Source organism: Vigna angularis, chromosome 1 (assembly GCF_016808095.1).
Source record: "Vigna angularis cultivar LongXiaoDou No.4 chromosome 1, ASM1680809v1, whole genome shotgun sequence".
NCBI classification, from domain to species: domain Eukaryota; kingdom Viridiplantae; phylum Streptophyta; class Magnoliopsida; order Fabales; family Fabaceae; genus Vigna; species Vigna angularis.
The window spans coordinates 52,402,608-52,424,363 of record NC_068970.1 but is presented as its reverse complement, the minus strand read 5'-3'; the positions used below and the strand labels follow the sequence as shown (position 1 = coordinate 52,424,363).

The 21,756-nt window shown below is 35.9% G+C and overlaps 2 protein-coding genes, 1 non-coding gene and 1 pseudogene across 3 annotated transcripts; 2 read left to right on the top strand and 2 right to left on the bottom strand.

The window, feature by feature from the left end:
• Positions 1–7,903: 7,903 nt before the first annotated feature.
• LOC108323748 (bifunctional riboflavin kinase/FMN phosphatase) lies at positions 7,904–14,259 on the top strand. The gene is made up of 10 exons (XM_017556464.2): positions 7,904–8,208; positions 8,344–8,530; positions 8,873–9,003; positions 9,112–9,181; positions 9,292–9,357; positions 10,735–10,889; positions 10,972–11,067; positions 13,508–13,659; positions 13,737–13,820; positions 13,926–14,259. The coding sequence occupies exons 1-10, from the start codon at positions 8,142–8,144 to the stop codon at positions 14,049–14,051; spliced, it is 1,134 nt and encodes a 377-aa protein (XP_017411953.1). The 5' UTR covers positions 7,904–8,141; the 3' UTR covers positions 14,052–14,259.
• Positions 14,260–16,950: 2,691 nt separating this feature from the next.
• Positions 16,951–17,984, bottom strand: LOC128195246 (uncharacterized; annotated as a pseudogene).
• A 14-nt stretch (positions 17,985–17,998) lies between these two features.
• On the bottom strand, positions 17,999–19,604 carry LOC128195242 (uncharacterized). The gene is made up of 2 exons (XM_052872479.1): positions 18,167–19,604; positions 17,999–18,003 (listed from the first exon to the last, which is right to left on the bottom strand). The coding sequence occupies exons 1-2, from the start codon at positions 19,602–19,604 to the stop codon at positions 17,999–18,001; spliced, it is 1,443 nt and encodes a 480-aa protein (XP_052728439.1).
• LOC128195123 (small nucleolar RNA R71) lies at positions 18,967–19,073 on the top strand. Its single transcript, XR_008246695.1, has one exon. It is a non-coding gene; the product is annotated as a small nucleolar RNA R71 (small nucleolar RNA).
• Positions 19,605–21,756: the final 2,152 nt, after the last annotated feature.

Sequence of the window (21,756 nt, the reverse complement as noted above, 5' to 3'; positions counted from 1 at the left end):
ATGAATTAATATCTTGAGATATGTACTATCATCCATATTAGTAGAAAGGAATATTGACAAAAATCATAAAGTAAAATTTAGTTGGATATAAGTAGAGTTTAATGATATTAGTTTTAAAATAAATATTATTAATATTGATTGAGAAACTTTAATTTATATTAAATAAAGGGTTAAATATTTTTTAATTTCTAAATTTAGATATGAAATTAGAATTTATCCTTGTCCTAAATTTTGGTATCTAAATTTGAAAAATGAATGGATATAGTCATATTAATTTAATGAATACAATTTTTAATGTGTTAAAAAAAAACATAATTAGATTAAAGGTTTAATAGCTTACTTGGTTCCTATGTTAAGTGGTTTTTTTCAGTTTAGTACCCCGTTTTAAAAGTGCATACATTGGGTCCCAAAGTTGTCAAAATTGTATGTGTATGGTATACAATATGGGACGTTCGGTCTATCCAATCAAGGTCGCTCGGTTCATCCACTCAGGGTCGTTCGGTCCATCCGCTACAACAAATGTTGGGCCATAATTGGGCCAGCGTTTAAGTTATTATTTGGCCAATAGTCCAACAGAAGATAAAGAAATCAAAGATATCTAATTAAAGATATTGGTGAGTTGTTTATCAGTAGCTAATCGAATCTATAGGTAAATCTGTTTTTATTTTATTGGATCTTTGCTAGTTTAGGATCCATGAGACACTTATAAATATAAAGTCAAGGTCAAAAGCCAGGTACGTTCTACTTCCGCTCGACTAGAACTCAAATACTCAATTGTGATAAACAATTCACAAAACCGCTCCTAACTTAAGCGTCAGAGTGCCTTTTGTAGGTACCTTCCCCCTGGTCAAGAGTGCAAGCGAGCGGAGCAAGCGACTCAAGTATTGGAAAACAGGAGAGTCACGTCAGGAAAGGTACGTTTCTCGGTCCTACAAATTCCTACCAAAAAATTTTGTTGCCCACCGTGTGGCCGAGAGCAAGCAGAAGAAACCCAATGGTGACCACGAGAAATATGTCGGAGCAACAAAGCACCAGAGAGTTGATCAGAGAGATACAAGCATAGATGCAAGCGCAGATGCAAGCACATTTGTTGGAGATGCAACGGAAGCACGAAAAGGAGATTGCAGCATTGAGGGCCGAACGAGGTCGTCATGAGCAATCCGCCAAACATTCGGTGTCGAATGCCAACCAGAATCACAAGCGTAGATGCAAGCCATAATCACACCATCCCAAACGGTCGTGGAAGGGAACCAACGCCCTTGCAAACCGTTCGACCTACCAGTTTACTTCTGTTCACGACGGCCATCATGCAAACTCCTATGCCAGAAAAAACTCCTCTGGCATTAGAGAAGTATGATGGCTCGACTGACCCGGATGATCATCTCATAATCTTCACCAACGCAATGACGTTCTATACGGACAGTGATCCGGTCATATGTAGAGTCTTCTCGTTATCACTCAAGGAGGAGGCATTGGAATGGTACAACACTCTTCTCCCGAACACGGTAGATTGTTTCGCTATCGGGGAAACTCTCTTCAGGAGGCAATGCACCTCCAATCGGAGACAAGAGATGACACCGACGGAATTGGTAAACACCAAACAGGAGAAGGACGATACCTTGAAAGCCTTCATGAAAAGGTATAATGAAACCGCATGGGGAGTTAAAGATGTTAATCACACTTTTATCATCAGCAATTTGCCTTCATGCTTAAAACTAGGATATTTTGCTGAAAAGTTATACGCCCGTCCACCAAGAACTATGGACGAACCTCAAGAAAGGATGGCTAAGTTTATTCGTATTGAGGACATGAGGAGCTCAAGGGAAAAACAACAACAAGAAGCTTTTGTAGGCGAAATTAGAAAGGACGACAGACGAGCGTTCGACTATAAGACTTCCCCCCGAACGCCTAAATTTGATCATTACACAACTGTTAATGAACCTAGGGAAAAAAATCCTTGAGGAAGCCATTAGTGCTGAACTTCTTTCGGTAAGAAAGCTTCATTCACCTAAAAATACTAATGGAGGAAAGCATTGCCAATATCATCAAAACTTGGGACATATTACCGAAGAGTGTGTAACACTCAAAGATAAGATCGAAGCAGTTATTCGTGCGGGACATCTCCATAGGTACGTGAAGGAGGAACGACCGCAGATAAGAAGCTCATCAAGAAGATCTCCACGGAGAAGTACCGAACGACAATATAGAAAAGAAGAACGAAGACATAGGCGAAGTCGCAGCCGCAGTCGCAACCCTGACCGCTTGGTTCGGGGACATATCAATTAGAAAATATAATAAAGAGTCCTTCCTAACACTTGGAATGCAACTCATCGCACGTTTACTTTAGTTGAATTTTGATGTGATGTTTTATTTCGAATAAATTCTTTTGACAAGACTTACGTGCTTACACTTTTGGTATGAATAAAGCCAGACAATTTCCATTTAATCACAGGTTGCATGGCGGTACAAACAAAACCCAAGGAACGTTCTCCGAGAACCCCTCGTCCTAAACCGAGCGATGACGAATGTTCTCCGTGAACTCTCACTCTCGTCATAAACCGAACGGTGAGGAACGTTCTCCGTTAACTCTCACTCTCATCCACAAAACCTAGGGAATGCTCTCTGAGAACCCCTGGTTCTAAACCGAGCAGTGAGAAACGTTCTCCGTGAACTCTCACTTTCGTCATAAACTGAACGGTGAGGAACACTCTCTGTTAACTCTCACTCTCGTCCTAATTCGACCGACAAAGTCTCATCAAAACCCAGGGAATGTTGTCTGACAAACTTCTGGTCTTAAATCGAGCAGTGAGGAACTTTATGAGTGAACTCTCACTCTTGTCCACAAAACTCAGGGAACGCTCTTCGAGAACCCCTGGTCCTAATCCGAGCGGTGAGGAACTTTCTCCGTGAACTCTCACTCTCGTCATACACCAAGCGTTGAGGAACGCTCTTCGTGAACTCTCACTCTTGTCCTAATCCGACCGGAAAAGTCTCATCAAAACCCAGGGAATGTTGTCCGACAAACTCCTGGTCCTAAACCGAGTGGTGATGAACGTTCTGAGTGAACTCTCGTTCTCGTCCAAGAAACCTAAAGATCATTTTCAATGAATTCCTAGGTCAAAGCCGAGAGGTAAAGCCCTCTCACTAGGAAGTTCTCAAGGAACTCTTAGGTCAAAGTCGACACGTAAAACTCTCTCACTAGAAAGTTCTCCAGGAACTCCTAGGTCAAAGCCAAGAGGTAAAGCCCTCTCACTAGGAAGTTCCCCAGGAACTCCTAGGTCAAAGCCGAGAGATAAAGCCCTCTCACTAGGAAGTTCTTCAGGAACTCCTAAGTCAAAGACCGAGTGATATTCGGTCATTCGGCCTATACTGCTCAGCCTTCCATGGCCTCAAGTGATTAGACATTCGGCTATCCGGCCTCACAGGTATTCGACCACTCGGGCTCAAAGGTATCCGGCTATTCGGCCTCACAAGAAAAAGTTCTAAAAAGCAACGACTTAAAGTACAATCAAAACAACCTCCCCAATACAACAGGAAACACCTCTCCCAAGCGCATATAATTCTTATACTTAACCTTGGCTAAATTCGAACGGTTAACTCATACTTTGGGGGCATATGTATGGTATACAATATGAGTTGTTCGGTCCATCCAATCAATGCCGCTCGGTTCATCCACTCAAGGTCGTTCGGTCCATCTGCTACAACAAATGTTGGGCCATAATTGGGCCAACATTTAAGTTATTATTGGGCTAATAGTCCAGCAGACAATAAAGTAATCAAAGATACCTGATTAGAGATATTGGTGAGTTGTTTATCAGTAGCTAACTGAATCTAAAGGTAAGTCTGTTTTTATTTTATTGAATATGTGCTAGTTTAGGATCCATGAGACACTTATAAATATAAGGTCAAGGCCAAAAGTCAGGTACGTTCTACTTACGTTCGACCAGAACTCAAATACTCAATTGTGATAAATAATTCATTAAATCGCTCCTAACTTGAGCGTCAGAGTTCCTTTTGCAGGTACCTTCCCCTGGTCAAGAGTGCAACCAAGCGGAGCAAGCAACTCAAGCATTGGAAAGCAGGAAAGTCACGTCAGAAAGGTACGTCTCTCGGTCCTACATATTATATGCAGGAACAATATGAATCAAGTCCCTTCCGTTAAATTGGCAGAAACGAAGTTATCTCCTAGCTGACGCGACGAAGGAATTTGCACCTTTTCTTCTCTCTCCTCTCCTTTTCGTGCAATCACCCAACTTTTTCTCTCTTTTCTATATCTTTATGAAATACTTTTTTTTCTCACTTTCATTTTTTTCACCAAACACATCCTCCACTTAATAGCAACGACCAAATCCGATGTCGTTCCCTATCTAGCGCCATCGGAACTCGCCCTCAACAGCAACGACCTATCCCTTCCATTTTTATCTCTAGCACCAAACAATGTGTTATTGCTTCAAATACTTGAATCTTTCTCCATTTCTTCAACCTTTCCTTGCATCATCATCGTCATCATCACCATACTAGGTTAATTTAACTACTAGCTACCATAAAAATAATTAAAACTAAGATTTAGTCCTTCAAATTGCTACATTTTTAAATTAAAATTGAAATTGGATTTGTGTTCCTTCAGAAACATAGACAATAACTCTCTCGTTCACATCTCAATTAACTGAGGTTACTACACTATTTAACAGGATTTATGCATCAAATGGTCCATGGATTCTGAACAAAAAAAATACATTGTGAGCATCTTCTATATTTGGGTCAAGACAAAAATGGATGATAACAATAACAAGAGGGAGAGGAACCAAAGACAGTGGAAATGTTCGGTGCACAAGGAAAAAAGAGGTTTAAATTCAATATTTCCACAAGACAGTTACGATAATGTGAAAATGAGGCATCAATCGATTCAATTCAACTGGTCTTGGGCGATTTTACTCAATGCCTCGTCTCTTCAAAAGCTACACTAAGATTGTATTGTGAGCGGTTGAGATTATGAAGAGCACCAAAAACACGAGTTACGCCAAAAAGATCCAAAAAAACTGGATGTTTACCTTATAAAATTAACACTAACTAGAACATGAATCAATTCCTTTTGAAACCAAGGGGATTTTTCGTTTTCCTGTAGGAAATTATGAAGAGAGAAATGAGAGAGCAATAGCAAGAACATATGAACATCAAAACTAAATTAATTGTTCCGACCAAGATTGCAAGGTTGTGATTAGAATCAATTTATTCAGTTCTAATTTTGATTAAGTACATTAGTTTCTCTCACCTAAATCAGGTTCGACCAAAACTTTGTTTATGGCTGTAGGAAAATTGCCGAGATTTTTAGTTCTGAAGCTATGGAAAATGTAAATCTATGTTGAAAATTCAAGTAATAATGACATTTCAAAGCTTCTATCAATGACGATGGATATAAACTCAGTCTTTACACCCAAGCAAGCAACAATCATCTCTATAATTACAGGACAAGCAGAAAGTTTAGAGCTTCAAAACCCCTTTTTCCTCACGAAAAATGTATCTGCGAAGGCAACAAAAATCAGGAATAACTTAGCACAGACACCAAAGGAAGGAATAGAAGAACGAAATAAGGCAAAAACAAAACTCGGGTCTTATTTCCCAACCTTCAAAACTGGAAATCTTCTTCAACTTATTAATTGCAATGATCAAAGGAAATCTCTAGAACAGATTTCAATTGAAAATTTAAAATAGAATTGAGACAAACCCATGGAAACTCACGGGATTGATTGTGGACTGAAAGGAAATAAGAGAGTTTGAGGAAGTGGAGGATGAGTTTGGTGAAAAAAAAGGAGAGAGAAAAAAAGTATTTCTTAAAGATACAGAAAAGAGAGAGAAAGTTGGAGCATTACAGGAAAAGCATAGGAGAGAGAAGAAAAAATGCATATTCTTTCACCACGTTAGTTGAGAGTTAACTCCTTTTCTGTCAATTTAACGAAAAAGACTTGATTCATACAACTTTGACAACTTTGGACCCAATGTATACATTTTTAAAAACGAGTACTAAACTGAAAAAAATCACTTAACATAGAGACCAAGTAAACTATTAAGCCTAGATTAAAATAACTATAACTATTCATTTTTTAAGTTATGACATCAAATTATATCAAAGTTTGAGACAAAAACGAATTCTACTTTTGCATACAAATTTAGATATTAAAAATATATTTAACCCTTAAATAAAAAATGTCATGTTAGCATTGATAAAAAAATTCTAACTAATATTTATTAAGCAATAGTTACATTATATTAATGTTAGTTGAGAAACACCTTTAATTTAATTGTAAAGACTAACATCAACCAAAATTAATCCTTTTTTTCCATATCGATGAAAATACGATGACAAACATATAACATATGTACTATATATATCTAACATCTTATTTAAGATTATTTCGACCCATACATCTCAAACTATTATGAGTACATGCTTGATATCATCTCAAATTGTCTAACAAATGACTAAAATCTCCTAGACAACACCACATCATCTTGGCAAGAACATGGTGGTTAAGCTTAGCGATAATAAAGTGAAATTGGAAAAAAATAAAAGTTAAAACATAACATAACAAGTTAATTAAGGTAATAATTTATGTGGTTCAAATTTAATAAAGTAAAAACCCATAAACCCTAATATAAATGATATTGATAAGAACTAATTACGTATATATATTAGTAAAACGTTTATTAGTCTTTTCTCATACTCAAATAATACTTGAACCTGAGCAATTTATATTAAAGATCGAAAAGTAGAACAAAGAATTTATTGTGAAGTATCTATAGTGTATTTTTATCATGGAAGAACAATATCTACTCTTTGATGACACCCTATATTAGGGATAGCAAAAAAATTCGCGCCCGTAGATATTCGCAGATAAAATAGGCAACAAATAGTTGGTATCTGCAGGTATTTACTACCTACGGGCTACGGGAGCAGGTATTTTAATATCTACTTATAAACGAGTCGGATGCAGGTATTATACTATCTGTATGTGCGGATATCTGCTACTCGCAAAAAACAAAAATAAAGATTTAATTTATATTTATTAAATTAACTTTAATTAAAATTAACATTAATTTATATTTTATAAGATTAAATTTAATTAAAATAGTTTATATTTAATTTAATTTATATTAGATTTTATATATTTTTTGTAATTTTATTTTAATAATTTATAAAAATATATTTTTTTAAATATTTGCGGGTATCTACGGGTATCCGCGGGTTTTAAAATACTGCAAATATTTTTTAAGCCGGTATCCGTGCGAGTAACGGGTCGAATATTTTCTTGTCGAGTCGGGTTGCGAGTAGATACTATCCGTACCCGACCCGATCCGTTGTCATCCTACCCTATATGTTAAAATAAAAAAAATATCTTTAAATAAAAAATAAAGAGGAAGAGATTTTTACTTTTTTGACAAAACTTAAAATCCTCTTAATTTACATTTAGAATTTTTAATTTTTTTTTCTTAATAAAATCTTAAGTAATTTACAATTGTAGATTCTTAAAATTCTATTATTTCTTTATAGTTTTTTATTCCTACAACATATTATTATAAAAAAAATTGAAATTCGATATACAGATTAATTTCTCTTCAAGAATTTCCATCGTGAACGAGTGAAAAAAACACTTTATAATGTCTGTCCCTGTTATTCATTTTAGGTTACAATTAATCAAAACCATTTAGTATTAAATTAATAAATCTAACAACTATGGTTATCTTTATTCTTTTATAACTTAAATTAACTTGGTTTGATAATTTAAATTTAAATATATTCAGTAAGAAGTTATTATAATTTTTAAAAAAGAAGATAAAAAATATTAATAAAACAAAGTAATTGTTAATTTAGTTGGTGAAAGAAATAAGCAAGCAGTAATGCCAAAAGAAAAGCTAACGTGCCGGCATGGTCATAATCGTGTGTAAACAACCATGTTCTTCCTGCTCTCTGGAGAACTCCAAAGGTTTTCTCGCTCTGTCACACAAAGCGCAATTGCAGCGAACAGGCTTCCACTGTGAACTCTAACCACGCTTTTCAACAGTCTCTTTGGCGCGTCTCCTTCACTCTCTTCGTTCTCGTTCGATTCAAATAAGGATTCTCTGAGCTCAATTCCATTGAGAAAATGTCGGTTGCAAAGAAGTTGATTAGATGTGTTATCCTTGACTTGGACGGCACGCTTCTCAATACAGGTTTGTTTAATTTCGTCAACACAGAATATTCGTCTTTGCTCACACAGTTGAAGCATATAATCGAGTATCTGCATTTTTTTTTCATAATTGGGGCTATATTCTATAACGCTGGCGATTGCGAATGTTTTGATGCAGATGGCATCGTAGGCAACGTTTTGAAGGTTTTGTTAGGAAAGTACGGAAAGGAATGGGACGGCAGAGAAGCTCATAAAATAATAGGAACGACACCGTTTGAAGCTGCCGCTGCGGTTGTGCAGGATTATGAACTTTCCTGCTCGACGACTGAATTTCTCTCTGAAATTTCGCCTCTCTTCTCTGACCAGTAATAGTCTGTTGCATCATTCTTTATAAGCTTTTTTTTTTTTGTGTTTGTAGAGATATCTCGTCGATTGAATTTTTAATTGAAATGTCGTATGCTTAGTAACAACTAATTATCAACGAGTTAACAATATTTGATTACTGAACTTTGAGTTAGAGATTGCAAATTCATATCTTATTTTGCGAAAGTGGAGTTTCACACGAGATAGACTTCTGGAAATTTATTAACACATAATGTCTTGAAATGAAACTATTGTCTGAAATTTTTGTTCGAGTTGGAGATACCGAGCTTGTATTTCCAATTTCTGAGGGGATTTTTCTCTTAAGTTTTGTGCTCTATTTTTAGGTGGCACAACATCAAAGCACTTCCTGGTGCTAATCGATTGATTAAACATTTGAAGAGTCATGGCGTTCCGATGGCCTTGGCGTCAAACTCTCCAAGGGAAAGCGTTGAAGCCAAGATATCTTATCATGATGGTTGGTCAATTTCAGGAACCTTTAGCTTCTTGTGTTGCCTTTGCCTTTGGTTTTTGTGTGTTAATTTAAGTACGGTGTTGTTTGTTCTTTTAATTTCTTTACGTGCAGGATGGAAGAATTCTTTCTCTGTTATAATCGGTGGAGATGAAGTAAGAACAGGGAAACCGTCCCCCGAAATGTGAGATGCAGTGATGTATTCTCTAGCTTTGATTAATGAAGGTGACCTGATTTCTACATTTGAAAGTTCTCCGTCTTCTAAAACTTTTATATCGTGTGTTGTGATGTTAGATTCCTTGAAGCTGCTAGGAGGTTAAACATTGAGCCCTCCAGCTGTCTTGTCATTGAAGATTCTGTGTGAGTTCCTTGATTCCTGTCTTTCTACCGGTACTAATCTTTCATATGACTTCATGTGTCAGTTCTAAGTCTTCTTTGAAGGTTAAGCTTTCAGATGGGATGCTATTTGTTTTTATCCCCAATAAAATTCAGAAGAGAAACTTTTTAAAATTATTGGAATCCTATTAATTATATTTGTAAAATTTAAAGATAACCCCTTTTCCTTTTGGTCTCTTCGTGGAAAAAAAAGGATTTCAAACACTTTTTGGGAATCTCTAAATATCTTTCCTTCACTAGAGATTCTGTTTGGGTTTTGTAGCCTAAGAGGATTACAATTTTGAGTTTGTAATTAGTGTATGGTTTTGAAGTAAAAGAATCCCCTTTGTCTGAGGATGACTGTTATTTTGATATATCTGCCAGCCAAAATTGCATGCATTTTACCTAGGGATGGCGATTAGTTTTGAGGAAGTTAAACACAGTTACTGTGTTTGATGATAGTAGTTAGTGCTTACTTAACCAGGTGCAGTGAATGTGAGTGCCTTTATTAGCTAAGAAAGGAGGACTGGACTGGAAACACAAAAGTGCTTGTTCTATGTTTGATTTTAAAAATGGTCATGGGAAAGAACAAAACAAACGATGAAAATAGATATAGGATAATATTCTAAATGTTTGGTTCTCAATAAACCATGGGAACGAGACGACTTTTTGTCCCAGCACAACACTACTCAAAAGTAAAAAATACCCTTCAGTTTGGCTATACCCCAATTAATGCTATTGCAGAACAACAATTAACACCTAATTGGACTCATACCCAATGCAATCCTATGATCAGCCTCCAAAATTATATAGAAACATGGACTAAACAAAAGGTTGTATTGTAACTCTGCTTCTATTGTTTCTTCCCAATAAGATTCCTTCATAATAGTCATCTGTGCTCAGGTTGAATTAGCATTTCTCTATTGTGATTAAAACTTATTTCTGTGATATCTTCTTGCTTAATTGTTTGACGTCTTCACTTGTTACCACTTTCTATAACCTTGTCTCCATCCCACAAATTTATCCTTTCATACAAGCTGGACTGGGAATTTAGTTTAACATATTAATTTTAAAGGATTTTTCTTCACTTCCAAGTTATTTGTATCTTTGACAATATAGACATGTCTCCATCATTGTTTAACTTTCACTACATTATGATTACCCCTCTCCCTATCATCCACAGTGATTGACATGTTGTAAACATTGTTGCATAATTTATAATAGCCAAAGATTGCTTGCCTATTTCCTACTAGGTTTCTATAAATAAATGATGATTTTTATCTTATATTTTTTTCTCTATCCCTTAGGGATACTTCTTTTCCTCCGTATCTTTCTAAAAACATGTATACTTGGCTACTTCAGACCTGGGGTTACTGCAGGTAAAACTGCTGAAATGGAAGTAGTTGCTGTACCATCACTTCCAAAACAGTCGCACCTCTACACTGCAGCAGATGAGGTGATCAATTCCCTACTTGATTTGCAACTCGAAAAGTGGGGTCTGCCTCCCTTTGAAGATTGTAAACCCCAAATACTTTAAGATAATCCTCTTTTCATTTGTTAGTGTTTCTTGTATTGAACTAGTATTCTAAATTATTGTAGGGGTGGAGGGAACTTTGCCCTTAGATCCTTGGTATATTGGTGGTCCTGTTGTCAAGGGATTTGGTCGTGGCTCGAAGGTACTTGGGATCCCTACAGGTTTGTACATTGTTTCAACTTATTTCTTAAAGAACTGCTGGTCTATTATACTGTCTTAAACAATCTTTGGTGTATTTTTATATTAATAGTAATATGTGCTCTATTTGTTGGAATTTTGTGACTCAAACAACATTTGGTTGAAGTAGTCAAAGCAGTTAAATAAAAATATATTTCTATCCTATTTCTTAAGAAGATTTTATGCATTATTTAATTAATTAATTTAGGAGATATTTTTCAAAGTTGGTTACAAATTATGTAGTATAAATATTTACTGCTTATGCTCAATAAAATATATTAGTTTCTCTTTCATTCTTTTGTCTCTTATACTTTAAAAACACAACAATTGGTATCAAGAGCAAAAAGCGTCTTACGGGATCTGTGATATAATCCACAAACACCTACAACCACAAAATAGCCACCACACATAAGATGGAATCTCAAACATCTTTTACTACAGTTTCTGTACCTGTATTTGATGGACAAAACTATCAAATGTGGGCTGTCAAAATGGAAGCATATCGAGATGCTATGTGTGGGAAGCGGTAGAAGAGGACTATGAAGTGTCTCCCTTGTCAGATAATCCTACGGTTGCTCAAATGAAAAGTTACAAGGAAAAGAGGCTTCGAAAATCCAAAGCCAAATCAATTTTGTTCACAGCCGTATCTCCAGTCATTTTCAATAGAATAATGACGTTGATAACGACATATGAAATCTGGAAGTTTTTGAAGGAAGAGTATGAAGGCAATGAGAGAATCAAAATAATGCAAGCTTTGAATCTGGTTCGAGAACTTGAGATGCAGAAGATGAAAGATTCGGACACAATCAAAGATTATGTGGACAAGCTTCTTGGCATTGCAAACAAAATACGTCTTTTTGGCACCGAGATTCCTGATTCTCGAATTGTTCAAAAAATACTTGTAACAATTCCAGAAAGATATGAAGCCACATTGACTTCCTTGGAGAACTCAAAAGATCTTTCTCCTATTACCTTGGCAGAACTTTTGATTGCACTTCAGGCTCCAGAACAAAGAAGACTCATGAGAGAAGAAGGTCATATTGAAGGGGCTTTGGCAGCTAAATTTTTGAAAATAAAGGGTAAGTCTTTCAACCACAAAAATGATAGTAAATCCTCTCATGTTTTTCCATCATGTCCTTTTTGTAAGAAAAACAATCATCCACATACAAAGTGTTGGTGGAGGCTAGATATGAAATGCCATAAATGTGGACAATTAGGGCATGTGGAGAAAATCTGAAGTCATCAAAAACACAAGAGAATGTACAAGCTGTTGTTGAAGAGGGTGAAGAAGAAGAACTTTTTGTTGTTTCTTACTTTGCTACTGCAAGATCAATAGAAAGTTGGCTAATTGATAGTGGTTGCACGAACCACATGACTTATGATAAAAAATTATTCAAAGATCTTGATGCAACCTACAACACAAATGTCAGAATTGGAAACGGAGCAAAAATAGCAGTGAAGGGCAAAGGAACCATGGCGATCAAGGTTGTATAGGTTTGAAATTAATTACCGATGTTCTATACGTTCCTGAAATTGATCAAAACTTGTTGAGTGTTGGCCAACTTCTAGAGAAAGGCTATAAAGTTCTATTTGAAGATAAAACCTGCATGATTAAAGATTCAGATAATAAAGAATTATTCAGAGTTTGAATGAAAGGCAAGAGCTTTGCTTTGAATTTGATTGATAAAGAGCAGTTTGTTGTGCACAAGGTTGAAGACAATATGCATGTACAAGGGCTTCCTAAACTAGAAGAGAAATCACCCGTATGCGCAACTTTGCAATATGGAAAACAAACAAGGTTGCTTTTTCCAAAAGACAAATCTTGGAGAGCAATAAACAAGCTGCAATTAGTACATACGAATGTCAGAGGACCTAAAAGAACCCCATCTCTGAATGACAAGAAAGTAGAGCTAGTGGGTATTAAAGTTGGTGAAAGTCAAATTAAACTAGAAAAATTAGAGGAAGAAAGACAACTCTTCTTGAAGTAGAAGCTGAAAATGCGGAAAAGCCAAAAGAACAACTATAAGTAGATGAGAAAGTTACGAAAGATTATAAGGGCGTGAAGACTAAGCGAAAAATTATGATCGGGACTTCCAAAAATGAAGAAACTTTAGATGATACGGTCAAGGACGAAAAAACTTAGTGTATGCTGACTTTGAGTCAAGGAGGAGATTGTTGGAATTTTGTGACTCAAACAACATTTGGTTAAAGTAGTCAAAGCAGTTAAATAAAAATATATTTCTATCCTATTTCTTAGAAAGATTTTATGCATTATTTAATTAATTAGTTTAGGAGATATTTTTCAAAGTTGGTTACAAATTATGTAGTATAAATATTTACTGCTTATGCTCAATAAAATATATCAGTTTTCCTTTCATTCTTTTGCCTGTTATACTTTAAAAACACAACACTATTTTCTTCCAGCAAATTTATCGGCAAAGGGATATTCAGATCTCCTTTCAGAACATCCTGCGGGAGTTTATTTTGGTTGGGCTGGATTGCCAGCAAGAGGTGTTTTTAAAATGGTGATGAGCATTGGTTGGAATCCATATTTTAACAACAAAGAAAAGACTATAGTAAGTGTTATTATTCACCCCCAACTATAACTATTTACCAATCAATTTTCATATTATCTTCTGCTTTTTTACTGTAGGAACCATGGTTACTTCATGACTTTAACGAGGATTTCTATGGGGAAGAACTGCGGCTTGTTATAGTTGGTTACATACGTCCCGAGGTATTAGCTGAATGAATATTTCTCCTACAATTTTTCTTTGTCGTCCTTGAACTGTCCCTCGTATACTTATAAAGTTTCACTAAAATTGGGCATTGTGCATAACAGGCCAATTTTCCATCCCTTGAAAGCTTGGTAGCTAAAATTCATGAAGATCGCAGAGTTGCTGAAGGGGCTCTTGATCTTCCCTTATATTCAACTTTTAAGAATGATTCGTATCTGAGAAGCTCTTAGTACTCCCTCTTTTTTATCTCACAGTCTAAGCAATCCCAGGTGTTAATTGTTGTAAGCGCATAAGCGAGTTATTCCACTCATTAAATTTGCATTATACCCTTATTTCCCTATGATTTATATTCATTAGTGACACAATTCAATGTGATTTGGAATACTTAAACCTATTTTGGAGAATTTTAGATCTTTAATTGAGTCCCTGACATTTCTTTCACTACATTTGCCACAAATTTTCATATATCCTAAGTGGCTGTTGTGTCCTACGTATGAACAGTGTCTTGATAGATTAAAATAGAAAGTCTTGTAAATCTTTTATAACAAATTAACTCCTTTCTCTAAATGAAATACAAAGTTCAGATAATCAATTAACACATGTTGTAATAGATTAACATAGAAAGCATTGCAATAGTTTTTCAAACTTTTACAAAAGTAATAAATTAAATGCTTGAAATAATTGATTAAATAGTTTTGAACTTTCTTTAAATTAACATTTTATTAGTTCTATAAGTAGAGTCTTGGTCTCACTATTAGTTCTATTGAGAAATACAAATTCTTTTAAAATCATTTGAGTAATTTTCATTTGTCAACCGTGCTTTCAATTTTTTGAGAACTAGGTTCAGAAAATATAATCCAAAGTACTACATCAATCCACTAACAAAAGGAAATTTAGTTTTGCATAATGGAAAAGAAAAATCAAAAAGCAAAAAGTTCTGCAAAAAGTTGCAGCCAAAAGCTCCAAGAAGAAGATGAAGAAGAAGAGCCCTTTGTTGTATGTGAATCCCCTTTTTGTATCTCCCTTCCACGTGTTGTTCATTCCTCTCCCATCATTTCCACAAATTCCTCCTTTTTAGGAGAGTGGTTTTCCTTTTCCCTAACTTCCTCCAATTTTCCTTTAATTTAATCTCTTTAAATCAGTCATAAAAGAGATCAATAACTGCTCCTGGAAACTTTCACAGCCCATGGAAAACTCCCCACTCTGCCTGTGTTCTTCTCTGCTTTAATTCTGTTTTCTTACGTGAATCCACAGATTACTCCATAGGTTGTGGGAACTTTCACAGCACAGTTGTTGAACTTTCTGTTTTGCAACTCCATTTAGAAGCAACATCCACAGGTTGTGAGACTGTTCAGAGCTTGGTTGTTGAACTCTCTGGTTTCATCTTGGTATCTTGTACATCAATTCTTCCCAAATTGTGATTTTGGCACTTAGAATCATCAATCTACAATAAAAACACAAAATGCCAATGTATGATCCGAAACAAAGATAATCCATGACTAAATCCTTCAATGAATGCAATTATGCATGCAAATGACCTAAACTAAGACATGAATGCAATTACATTTACTCACATATCAAAATACCCCATGCTTAGACGTTTGCTTGTCCTCAAGCAAAGAGAATTCAACTAACACAGAATGATTATGCACACAGAATGATATAAAACCTAAATGGAAACATACCATCTCATTTCAAGTTCAGTTCAAACAATGATATTCCTCAAGCCCATACTTCACAAAATTTCAAGCATAATGACTAACTTATTGGGACCCTAAGTGCAATTACTGAATTGAGGTATGACACCAGACATTAAGGCAGATAATATTTGACATTGAAGTGTCCTGAAAAAGATTTTCTATTAGGTTCCTCACTTAGAAAACACTTACCGGCCAACTAAGCATGGGTCTTCCACTTGCCACACTCGGTCTCAAAGGAGTGTCTCTTCCCCAGTAACATATAATCTCAAAGGGGTGTCAATTTATTCCCTCAATTTATTGTTTTGTTTTTGTTTTTGTTTTTTTTTCTTTTTTTTTATATATATATATATAAACTTTGACAGACAATTCTCCAATAACCAAGTGCAGTGAGTGTCACCATAGAAACCTAACAGAAAATATTTTCTATCTTTTCCCCAAATATTATCTTCCATTAGTATCTTAGTGTCAAATCTCACTATGTAGTGTGTGAAGTTTCCCAACAAGCAATCAAAAATCTATTCACAATGTGCTTAGAAAATATCATTGTTCAAAACATAGAACGCAAAGCTAAAATGATACATTTCCATATAAACGTTAAATGCACATGCAAATGCAAAATGTAAGATGTCATACATACAAACACCCTAAGCCTACATATTTACAAAGTCCCCAATGTATGGAAAGTAAAAAAAAAAAATACAGGGGGTTAGAACTCACAAGATTAGTGATGACTAGAGTTGAGCTTGGTGAGAACTTCTTGTAAGAGTTGTTCCACCTTCTGCTGATGAAGAATTTGATGGTCCCTAAATTGGATGAACTCCTGATAATGTAGGAGTTGTTGTGCTTTGAGTTCAGTAAGGGACTGCTGGATATGAGCAAGAGTGTCAGCCGTAGAAGGCCGAGGAACTGGAGGTATGTGAGATGACGGTTCTGGATCATGATGAGGGGGATTTTGGCATTGAGAAGCAGAGAAGGTCCATTTATCTTTACCCCGCACTAATGTGAACTCTGGATTTGGAAGACGTTGAGGTTGCAAGCCTGTGATAGCACTCATGACTAAGCAATAGTGATCTTCCCTTTTCACCAGCATTTGATCTATGAATGGAAGTGGAAAGTGGTCTTTTCTTGTGGCTTGATTCAGTCTTCGGTAATCTATGCACATTCGCCACCCTGTTACTTTTCTTGTAGGAATGAGCTCATTGTTTTCATTTGTCACCACTGTCATACCTCCTTTCTTGGGTACAACATGAACTGGACTCACCCACTCACTATTAGAGATTGGGTCGATAATTCCCGCATCTAGCAATTTAATGACTTCTTTCCTTACCACTTCCTTCATAGTTGGGTTGAGCCTTCTTTGTGGTTGACGCACAGGTTTGAAATCCTCTTCCAAATAAATTTTATGCCTGCACACAGTAGGACTAATACCTTACAAATCATCAATTTTCCACCCAATGGCAGATTTATACTCCCTCAGCACCCTTAAGAGTTTATCTTCTTCAGTAGAGGAAAGCTCATTGCTCACAATTACTGGATTCAGCTTTTGCTCATCAAGGAACTTGTATTTCAGGTGAGAAGGAAGTTGTTTTAATTCTACCTTGGGCATTTCTACTTCTCCACTTTCACCCTTGTGTAGATCTTCTATTCCTCTTGTGGAATTGAATATTGGCTTCAGCACTTCTAATTGTTGAGCGCAGTTCAATACCTCTTCCTCATTACTTCCTCTTTTCAACTCCTTTGCTTCCATTCCTGATAGTAGAGTTCTCTCTAATGGATTCTGCTTTACATGGACTTTTATCTCTTCCAACACAAGAGACTCAATTATTTCAGCTTTGAAACAGTCCTCTCTGTCAAGTTTGTGCTTCACTGCTTCAGTCATAGAAAATGTGACTTTCTCATCTGCCACTCTTAAAATCAACTGTCCTTGTTCAACATCTATCAATGCTCTCCCTGTTGCTAAAAATGGTCTTCCCAAAATGATTGGGACTTTAGCATCTTCTTCCATGTCAAGAACCACAAAATCAGCTGGGAAAATAAATTTGTCCACCTTTACTAGAACATCTTCCACAATTCCATACGGATAAGTCATTGATCGATCTGCCAATTGTAGATTGATCATAGTGGGCTTTACTTCACCAATACCCAGCCTTTTAAAAATGGACAAAGGCATCAAGTTGATACTTGCTCCAAGGTCACACAATGCCTTACCACCATTATATTTCCAATCTCACATGGAATGACAAAGCTCCCTGGATCCTTCAACTTGGGAGGTAATTTTTGCTGAATTATTGCACTGCACTCCTCTGTGAGCATAATTGTTTCATCATCTTGAAGCTTCCTCTTCTTTGACAGCAAGTCTTTCATAAATTTAGCATAACTTGGCATTTGTTCCAATGCTTCAGCAAATGGAATATTAATGTGGAGCTTCTTAAAAACATCAAGAAATCTTGCAAATTGCTTCGTCTGTTCTTGCTTCTTCAACCTTTGAGGGAATGGAATGGTAGGGACATACTCACGCATCTTTTTCTCACTCTCTTGATTTTTCTCTCCCTTTTCCTTCTCCTCACATTTTCTCTCAACTTCTTTTTCAGCACTTTCTTCTACTATTTCTTCCACTCTTTTCTTTTCCTCTCCCTCCATCTCACTTTTTTTTTCATTCTCTATCACTCTTCCATTCCTCAATTGAATTGCCTTGCATTGCTCTCTTGGGTTTGGTATAGTGTCACTAGGGAATGTGCCAGGAGATATTTCAGAGAGTTGTCTTGAAAGCTGACCAATCTGGTTCTCTAAATTTCTTATTGAAGCTTCCTGGTTCTTGAAGTTTGTTCTTGTCTCACTCATGAAATTTGAAGTCTGCTCCACAAAGGTAGAAGTTTGCATAGTTAACTTCTCTAGTGCATTTTCCAACGTAAACATCTTGTTTCCTTGATTGTTGGGCTGAGCTTGATATTGATATTGAGGCCTTGGTGGGTTAGATTGGATTGGATTACTCCAAGGTCTAGGTTGTTGGGGCCTCCAATTTGCATTAAAGTTGGTAGAGAACTGGTTTTGTTGTTGTTCTACTGCATTCACGTGTACCTCTTGGTGAGTTGCCTGACATTCACCATTTTGATGCATTCCTCCGCAAAAATCACACCCTGGAGATCTAATATTCACATTATTCGCTTGCATAATTCCCATCTTCTGAGTCAAATCTGTAATCTGCTGTGTTAACAACTTGTTTTGGGCTAAGATAGCATCCAATGTATTAACCTCCAACACACCAGCTTTTCTATTTTGACGGTCAAACTGCATATTCACTGTGTTGTTTGCCATTAATTCAAGAGTCTCCAAAGCTTCCTCTGGTGTTTTCAAAATGAATGATCCTCCACTTGCTGCATCCAACATTGCCTTAAAAGTGGGTGAAAGACCATTATAGAAAGTCTGCACTTGCAACCATTCAGGTAAAGCATGATGTGGACATTTCCTCATTAGCTCCTTATATCTTTCCCACGCCTCATATAAGGATTCATTGTCTTGCTGCACGAAGGAGGTGATCTCATTCCTCATTTTTGCTGATTTGGAAGGAGGGAAGTATTTGATTACAAATTTTGTAGCCATATCCTCCCATGTAGAAATACTTCCTTGAGGTTGTGATTGTAGCCAGTTTTTAGCTTTATCCCGTAGAGAAAAGGGAAAAAGCCTCAAACGAATTGCATCATCTGAAACTCCATTAATTTTCAAGGTATCACATATCGCCAGAAAATTCTCCAAGTGAGAATTAGGATCTTCTGAATTTGCACCTCCAAATTGATTCTGTTGAATGACTTGCAACAATGCAGGCTTGATTTCGAAATTGTTAGCTTGAATAGGAGGTCTCACAATGCTCCCTTGATAACTATTAGGATTTGGCATTGAATAGTCACGAAGAGTCTTTCTAACAGGTTCTTCTGCCATTGTTGATGTCTCCTCTTCTTGTTCAATTCGTCTTTGTTCCTTTCTTCTTTCTCGCTTTCTTCTTCTTGCACTACTTCTGTTGCTTCGTGTTGTGCGTTCAATTTCTGAATCAAAAAGTAGATCTTCCGGAGCAACAGTACCTCGCATAAACAACTTAAAGACACAAAAACACTGCACAAAAATTATACGTTACTAAAAACAATTAACATCTCAAATCTTAAGCTAATTAGATCACTAATATCAACTAAAATCAATCCCCGGCAACGGCGCCAGAAACTTGATGTACGTTTGGCAAGTGTACCAATCGTAATTGTAGTAACAAAATATCGTCCTCTGGGATTGAATGAGTTGAGTACCAGTTTACTAACTTACTTAATTTTGAGTGATGAAATTTATCCAGTGAAATGATGAACATAAACAAGTGATGGAAATTCAAATGATATAAACAATGTTAGAGAATTGATTTCATACCTTTTCATATAATTTCCTCCCCTTTTCAATCGATGTGTAAATTATAATTATCCCCTTGAGTTTATTTAGAGCTTGTTTACCCCTAATCCCTTAGTAGGCAAACGTATCCCTTGAATTTGAATCCCCAATCCCTTAGGCCAATTACAAATTCAACAAGATCATGAAAAACAATCATATCTCAATTCAAACTAATTAGTCCTGCCCAATTTCCCAATTGTGACAGTATCTAATCTGTTCTATTTATAAACGCAAGCAATTCCCAATCTCCCAACTGTGAAACTGCTCATAGAATAGACATTAAAACATAAATAGAACACTGGGATAATTAAAATGAACTTAACATCAATTGAAAAAGGTTCAGAAAATATAATCCAAAGCACTACATCAATCCACTAACAAAAGGAAATTTAGTTTTGCATAATGGAAAAGAAAAATCAAAAAGCAAAAAGTTCCGCAAAAAGTTGCAGCCAAAAGCTCCAAGAAGAAGATGAAGAAGAAGAGCCCTTTGTTGTACGTGAATCCCCTTTTTGTATCCCCCTTCCACGTGTTGTTCATTCCTCTCCCATCATTTCCACAAATTCCTCCTTTTTAGGAGAGTGGTTTTCCTTTTCCCTAACTTCCTCCAATTTTCCTTTAATTTAATCTCTTTAAATCAGTCATAAAAGAGATCAATAACTGCTCAATAACTGCTCCTGGAAACTTTCACAGCCCATGGAAAACTCCCCACTCTGCCTGTGTTCTTCTCTGCTTTAATTCTGTTTTCTTACGTGAATCCACAGATTACTCCACAGGTTGTGGGAACTTTCACAGCACAGTTGTTGAACTTTCTGTTTTGCAACTCCATTTAGAAGCAACATCCACAGGTTGTGAGACTGTTCACAGCTTGGTTGTTGAACTCTCTGGTTTCATCTTGGTATCTTGTACATCAATTCTTCCCAAATTGTGATTTTGGCACTTAGAATCATCAATCTACAATAAAAACACAAAATGCCAATGTATGATCCGAAACAAAGATAATCCATGACTAAATCCTTCAATGAATGCAATTATGCATGCAAATGACCTAAACTAAGACATGAATGCAATTACATTTACTCACACATCAGGTTGTTTTGTGTTAATTGTATCAATCTTCTAGTTTGTTTATAAAATGAATTTTGGCACACTCTTTAATTTTTGTAAATATATCATTTTGTGTAATATCCTCTTGGAGTGTGTTTAAAAGTCGATCTAGTCTTTGCTTGTTATCTTTTGTAAGTTGCTTACTTATGTGAGTACTTGTATAAGCTTTTAAAAGATAATGATATCTAATTATTTTATTGTGATTTAAATCAGTCTAATTTTTGTTGTCTTGTCTTTTTCTTCCTTTATCTTCAATATATCGTTCTTAACCAATTTTTTATTCATCTTAATTTCAAAATTAATTAGATTCTATTTGTTAGGTATATTATTTTTATTTTTTATTTTTAGTTATTTTATTATTATTATTATTACTTATTTGTATTTAAAGGCATGATATCTAGAACGTAAGGTTTTTTGGAAAAAATTATGTCGCCCCTGCCCACTATAATTGCTATAGTTCGGTGGCGACACTCATCGTCGTCGGAGTTCTAGTTTCGACCAGCGATCACATGGTTTTGATGGTCTCGGCCAGACAACGACCATGACATTAATGATACCTTCATACGCGCTCTTAATGCCTTTAGAAGTTTTGGATTTGTTTCCTTTTCTGTTGTGTGTGGTGAGGTCCCCGGTTTCCTCTCAGGCAGCGATTTAGAGTGTCGAGGTTGCTCTTTTTTCTCTTTCAATGCCTTGATTGGAGAATCTT